The 7,358-nt window shown below is 50.7% G+C and overlaps 1 protein-coding gene across 1 annotated transcript; it reads right to left on the reverse strand.

Annotated features, from left to right (window-relative positions):
* Positions 1-1,075: 1,075 nt before the first annotated feature.
* On the reverse strand, positions 1,076-2,392 carry EGR4 (early growth response 4). Its single transcript, XM_054989539.1, has one exon. It carries the CDS (start codon positions 2,390-2,392, stop codon positions 1,076-1,078), a length of 1,317 nt encoding a protein of 438 aa, XP_054845514.1.
* Between the last annotated feature and the right edge of the window lie 4,966 nt (positions 2,393-7,358).

Raw genomic sequence — 7,358 nt, forward strand, 5'->3', positions numbered from 1 at the left:
TGCAGGGATAATCCTGATCCACGAAGTGGATAAACTGGTGGGACCTGCAGCTAGGAGCAACCTTTTTCAGTTACACCCAATATGCTAACTATGTCCCTTTCCTGGATTTGTCTGTTATATCTAGCATGTGCTGGACAACCAGTGAATCCCTGCAGGGTTAGCGTTTCTCTGGACGGGCATCTGAGTTTGAAAAGCAGCGTGGGTGGAGGAGAGGGGGAAAAAAGCTCAGCCTGGTTTTTCTAGATTAAAACAAGTTTTGTTTATTGTAAAAATAAACACAGCTTAGCCATAATCTCAGTAAGCTCGGGTTTTTACAAAGAGAGAAATATTTACATAAAAAACTCCCCAAAAAACCCCGTCAATCACAATTATATACAAAATGTTCATTAAGCAAACTCTAGAGCAACTATTTTGTGTAACAAAGCAATTCACTGTGCTGATTTTGTACAGTTCAAAATCTTCTTTTCCCTGCAGTTTCCACACGAGAACTCCGCCGAGAAGACGCATTAAAGTGCTGTGAGAAAGAAAGTGCGTATCGTTCTTCAAAAAGTGCCATCTTTTCAAAGTTGTTTGTCACACTGTTGTATCAAATGTAGGCAGGTACGTATTTCTTTGTAAAGGGAGTCAGCTACAAAATTTGTCGCAGGGGGTGGAAGAAAACAGCATCTCCCGGACGGGCAGAGCTCTGCCCATGGGATCTGTCCCCCTCTGTGGTGCTGAAATGTAGGACTTGGACGCTGGAGCTGACTGCAAATGGGTAGCCGAAATCCAGGAAAAGCCTGCAACATATCAGACCTAGCCCTTAACTTCGGTGGTACATTGTACACCCTGCAAGGAGTTTACATTGCCGCAGTATTCCACCAGATCCTTTCCCTCCTTCGTTCCTTCCGCTAGGACAATCCTGCTTGGTTTTCCTCGACAAAGGGAACCAACGCCCCAAATCCACGGTTGTCGCACTTGTTGCCGTAGAACCGACCCATTCGGAGATGGCTTCTCCAACTTGAGTAGCCCGGTAAAGTGCCCAACAGCCCTTTCTTCCTGAAAATGAAGCCATCGCTACATTCTCAAAGGAGCCTCAGAGAGTCCCAAACGACAGCCCCATAGAGTACAACCCGAGCCCCTTTAGCTTCTCCTCCGCCCGGGCTTTCTGCTTCTGGTGGACCTTGCTGTGCCTCTTCTTCTCGTCGCTCCGGGCAAACCGGCGGCCACAGTCGTCGCAGGAGAAGGGCTTTTCTCCCGTGTGGGTCCTAATGTGAGTGGTCAGGTGGTCACTGCGGCTGAAGTTCCTCAGGCAGATGCGACACTGGAAGGGTTTGTGTCCCGTGTGGATGCGGAGGTGCCTGTTCAGCTCGTCGGATCTTGCAAAGCTCCGGATGCAGCTCTCCACCGGGCAGGCAAAGGCTTTCTCATGGGGTCTGGAGCAGAAGCATTTGGAAGAACACTTCCCTCGGCGCGGCTTCTTCTTTGGCTCTGCCGGGGCGGTGGGATGGCTGGGCCCTAAAGTGCTGGCCGAGGGGGCAGCGGACAGGGTGAGGTTAAAGTCCGTCATGGGGATCAGCGATGGGGAATGGTTGGCATGCAGCCTCTGTTCAATGGGGTTCATCAAGTTTGGCATGACCTCCGGCTGACTCAAGGAAGATTCAAATTCCTGGATGAGCTGAGGCGACAGGTTGGGGATCTTGGCCTCTACAAAGTCACTGGGGAGTTGGGTATGGCCGGGGAAGGGATCCGGCTGGCAGCTGAAGTCTAGACTGTGCCCAAAGGTCCCTGCCTGTCCTGAGAGGCTGCCCAGTTCCAACTGGCAGCTGACAGACAGGGCGTTTTCCGTCTTTGATGCCAGCTGGATAGTTTGGCCTGGTTCTATGGAATGAAAAGTCTCCGGAGAGGGATACTGCGTGGGCAAATAATTCTGAGACTGGCGGAGAGGATCCCAATGGGAACAGGAAGCTTTGAACTTCTCCAGAGAGGGAGAGAGGGAGGAAAGTTTGATATCCTGTTTACTGTCCAACAGTTTATTGTTAAATAGGCATTGGGACGAGTCGCCCACTTGAGGGGATGTTTGGATGCCCTCTGGGCTGGAGAAGTTGGGATAGCCATGATCCGCTAATGATGGCTGCACCGAGATGTTCAGCTCCGGTTGGCAGGTGGAATAGAGGTCCAGGTGGTTCTGGATAGCCTCGGGGACACTGTGGGTGGCATCCAGCTGTTGTCTTTGGTGGCCTTCAGAGAATGGGGAGAGGCCCAGAATCCCAGACATCAGGTTGAAGAGGGACTCTTGGTCTTGACACTGTTCGGTCTTGATGAAGAAGCTGCCCGTGTAACTGAGAGGTGGGGAGGGCTGTCCGGCAAGGAAGTAGTAGTCAGCAATTTCAGAGTTCATTGTGGCTCCCATGAAGTCACCTAAGACATTGAAAAAGAAGATTTAAACAACGAGGAACTCCACAGAGAAAAGCAACACAGGACTTTGGGGATGATTGTGGATGCAATTGGCACCAGCCAAGTATTGCTAGAAGATCATGGCGAAGAGTGCCCTCAATTCATAGCTGACTTATGGCGACCCCTGCTGGGGTTTTCATGCCAAGAGACTCTCAGAGGTGGTTTGCCATTGCCTGCCTCTGCAACCCTCGTCTTCGTTAGAGGTCTCCCATCCAATTACTAACCAAGGCCGACCCTGCTTAGCTTCTGAGATCTGACGAGAACAGGCTCACCTGGGCTACACCATTCAATGTCTTAGGTATGTTTCTGACCCTAATCTGAGATCTTGAGGTGGGTTATGATATAATTGGACATATAAATGGTTGCATTTTATTCTTCTGTGGTTAGGCTCAAGGCTTGGTTGAGCCAGGGCACAACACAAGGAGAGAGAGAACAGACCTTAAAGAGTGTTTCAGAGCATGTGCAGACAGCCTTGCTCTTACCACTAAACCCCAATGAGCCATCCCAAATCTGAGATGAGGAGAAAAAGCTCCCATGTTTAGAAGGTATCTTGAGCTCCAGGTAAGCTTGAGCCCCCTACCCCCTTTTTTATACAATTAATTCTTGGTAAGACTGAAAGAAAGGGGGTTTCAGGGCTGAGAAAGCTGACCAATTGGTGTCTCCCAGATCAAAGCATGACTCGTCATTGGGTGAATCCCATGTCACAAGACATGAGCTTCCAAGAGTTTGACACGTGGAGTGCGGGACCCAAAGCTCAGCTATGGAATGGGATGCAGACTGCTCCATGGAAAATGGAAGGAAGAAGCATGAAAACAGCCTGGCATGAAAACAGTAATCCTGGTTCCACCAGGATTACCGTCGCCCCCCAGATTCTCCGTTCCAGCCAAACGAATGGCAGGTTTCACCTTCTCATTCTGCTCTGCTACTGAACCAGCAGGGATTTGACCTTCTTGGGAAGTTCTGGGGTGCACTGGTCAAGAATATGTACAGGCGACCCGGGTCTCCAAGTCCGGGCTGGACTACATGACCTCTTGGGAAGCCATCTGGCTCTGTTTCGAATCTTCCTCCTCTGTTTAGCTCCTCCATTCATTTTGGTTCACTGGCCAGCTACTGAAACAGATCCTGGGCCCCTATATTTTGAAAAACCCTCATTTTAATCTGCTATTGTATTATTAGGGCAGATAAAATTGTGCCAGTTCAGGTAACAAAAACCCCTATGTGCCCATTTACTGCCAAATCTGTCATTAGAAAGGGGGCATCCTGCCCAGCAGATTATATAACAGAGAGTTAGATTTCAGGGCCCTTGGGGGAGAGGCATGGTGCTGCCAGAGAGCGGCCCTCCTTACCTGGAAGAAGATCAGGCGCTGCCTCCCTCGCCTGCTCCGTCAAAACTTGATGCTCGCTCCCTGAGATCTGGGCATCTCCGCCTCTGAGCTGGCGCAGCGAGTCCTGGTGAGAGAAATCCATGAGGTTGAGCATGTCCAAATGGAGGAGGAGGAGGAGGAAGTCGGGAGGGGGGGAGGAGGTTGGAGAAAGCCCCCTGTGGCTCGGAGAGGTCCCCCCAAAAGCAGAGCTGGCTGGGCTCCGGAGCCAAGCTGGCAGAGCAAAAGATGCCTCCGGGATGCTGGTCCCCAGGGGGCAGGGATGGGATGGGATGCCCCGCCTTGCAGTCCTCCGGGCCTCCCTCACCTGGGCCGCCTGGCAGCTGCTTCTCCTCCCTGTGTTTGTAAGCAAAGAGCCCAGCGCGGCCGCCCCGCTTTTTATACCTGCCTCTGATCTTCCGCTGCATCCCGGCGCTTCCATTTCTGGAGTTCCCAAGCCAGGCTGCTGTGACGTAAATGCCCATATATGGACTCAGGATGCAGGCGAGGGAGCCCCAATAAGGAAATCTCTCCTCGTGACGTTTTCGCATCCTCCCCCCTCCCTTTTTTCGGGTTTTTTTGGCACCTTCCCTCCCTCCCCTCCCTTTCCAACTTGGTGACAAGGATGTACATCAAAGAGATGTGTACGAATCCCAAAGAGGGAGGATAAGCCTCAGGAAGTTGCAAAGGGAGGGGGGAGACGCCGAATTCATCCAAGCTGGGGGGGCCTGCGGGGGGTGCACCTTACCCCCCCCCAGTTTGCTGGAATATTTATGCCAGAGAAGGGCAGCGTTTTAGTGTGGACGGCAGGGGGCGCTGCTGGCTGCCCTGTGAGGCCAGATGGAAAGGGCTTTCTTCCCACTCCTCCCCGGCTGCGGATGCCCCAGGAGGAAAGATTTCTAGGTCATTGGGACAGGGAAGGGAGAGGGGTGTGAGGAGGAGCGAGGTCTGGACCGCACAGCTGTGCAAAGAAACAAGGAAGTCATCAAGCTTGAAAAAGGAAAACTGATGCCCGGGCTAGGGTTACCAACTCTGGACTGGGAAAATTCCTGAAGATTGGAGGGTGGAGCCAAGGGAAGGAGCTTGGGGGGGGGCGGGTATAATGACACAGAGTCCCACCTCCAAAGCAGCCATTTTCTACACGGGAACTGCTCTCTGCATTCTGCAGCTCACTGGTAATTCCAGGAGTTCTCCAGGCCCCGCCTGGAGGCTGGCAACCACATCCCCACCCATTCCTGAGTCTGCCTGCGTGGATTTTTATAGCGGGCCGAGAGCAGCCAGTTTAGTATGCTGCTTTTCTGTCTCAGGAAGCAGAATGAAGCCCATTCAGTCTTTTCCTGCATTTGCTTCGCACAGCCAACCTGGTTCCTTCTCTCAGCACCATCCAGCCAGAAACAGAAGGGAGGTGCCATTCAATGAGGGGCTGGCAGAACAAATAAGCAGATTCGAGTCCAGGGGCACCTTAGAGACCCACAAGATTTTCAGGGCGCAAGCAGGGCTTTTTTTCAGCCGGAACGGGGTGGATGAGTTCCGGCATCTCTTGAAAATGGTCACATGGCCGGTGGCCCCGCCCCCTGATCTCCAGACAGAGGGGAGTTGAGATTGGCCTCCGCACCACTGGAGCATCGCGGAGGGCAATCTAAACTCCTCTCTGTCTGGAGATCAGGGGGCGGGGCCATCAGCCATGTGACCATTTTCGCCAGGGCAATTTAAATTTTTAAAAACTCCCCCCTTGTTCCAGCTGACCCAAAGTGCCGTCATTGTGTGGTCCTGAGTTCCATCACTGAGTTCCACTGCCTCTTCCCAGAAAAAAAGCCCTGGGTGTAAGCTTACGAAAGTCAAAGCACCCTTTTCAGACATCTTCTTGAGAATGCTCCTGGACTCGAATCCTGCTGTTTTGCCACAGACCAATACAGCTACCTGCCTAGAACAAATATGTAACTCAGTAAACTTATACCTATTTTAATTAACTTAGAGGTGAGAGTGTACATTGCTTACATATGTGTCCGGTGAACATTTGCATGCTATGGGTTTCACGTGTCCGTGCATGGCACATTGTGCATAGCACATGAACTCTGCAGGTTCATGGCAGTAGTGGGATTCGAACCAGCAGAGTGCTGATTCACAGCCCAACTACTTAACCACTACACTACACAATGCTATGTAATCACTGCTGATATGCATTCCATTGTCGCTTTTAAACATATATATCTCTACGCTTGTACAAATCAAATGGATACACATGGGTGTGTGCTATGTTCGAGCACAAAACATGGATATATGCTTGAACATAGCTCATTCCCATGTGCTCCTTTTATTTTATTAAAACAGAAAATAGCATGAGACAGTGAACGAAACATCAGAAACAGAAAATATAACAAAGCTACGAAATATTTCTCCTCTCCATCCCCATACTTACGGATATTAAGATACATTATACTCGACATTTTATATTTTGCATTCAGCATTTTACGTTATATTCAAGATTTTAAATTTTGCATTTTAGATTACTGATTTTCACACTTGGTCCCACGCGCATCCAGTTTTCACAGAGGGGGAAGCACATTATCATTGCCATAGCCTTATTTTTAATAGCCACGGGTGGCTGGTGCGAATGTGCTGCCTTGTACGTACTCGGGAACAAATCCTGTGTGGCTGTAGTGGAGTGAAGACCCTATGGCCTCGACTGGGAGCAACTGGGAGAGGGGGAAAGATTGCTGCCTTCTCAGGAGGCAGCTACAGGGGTCCAGCCCTTTAGGGGCATTCTGCCTGCCCCACGGCTATGCAGCAGCAAGGAGGGAGTGGGCAGTATCTGGCTAGCCAGGAAGAAGCAGCTGCTTCTGCCAAGAAACTGATCCCCCCTGTAGCATAGCGGTTAAGTGGCTGGGCTGTGAATCAGCACTCTGCTGGTTCGAATCCCACTCCTGCCATAAGCTCAGCAAGTGGCCTTCGGTCAGCCACTCTTCTCAGTCCCAGTTCGCCAGCTGTATTGTGGGGATAGTAAGAACACTGACTTTCTTCACTGCTGTGAGTGGGGCACTGATTGGTCTAGAAAGGTGGTGTATAAGTGCAGTTATAATTAAGTATTATTACTTCCTGTCTGGGAGGCAGAAAGCTCGAACAGGGCACGTGCAGCTTGCGACGCTGCCTTCATAAATAGTAAGAAGCGGACAGATGAGGAAACACTGGTGGCTACTGTGGGACAAAGGCTAAAGGCACCCAGAAACCCGCTTTTCTTCAGAGCTCAGAAGAAGAGCAGGTTTCTGGGTGCCTTGGACCTTACCTGAGTCTTCTTCCTTGTTTATATAAACAAATATACAATCCCCTTTACCAGACTTCATATCCGTGTGTCCATTTCTTTCTAACTGGGCAGAATACACAAGTATACAGATTTGTTTTTAACACTACTCACTCCTAGACTGATGGGAGGAGGGCCAAAAGAGGTGAAGGACCCCCAAGTCTTCCTCCCTGACTTACAGGAGACTTACAGGAGTCTTCCTCCCTAGACTTACAGGAGGAGAGCCAAAAGAGGCGAAGGACCCCCAAGTCTTCCTCCCTGAG

This window comes from Eublepharis macularius, chromosome 10 (genome assembly GCF_028583425.1).
Source record: "Eublepharis macularius isolate TG4126 chromosome 10, MPM_Emac_v1.0, whole genome shotgun sequence".
Lineage (NCBI taxonomy): Eukaryota > Metazoa > Chordata > Lepidosauria > Squamata > Eublepharidae > Eublepharis > Eublepharis macularius.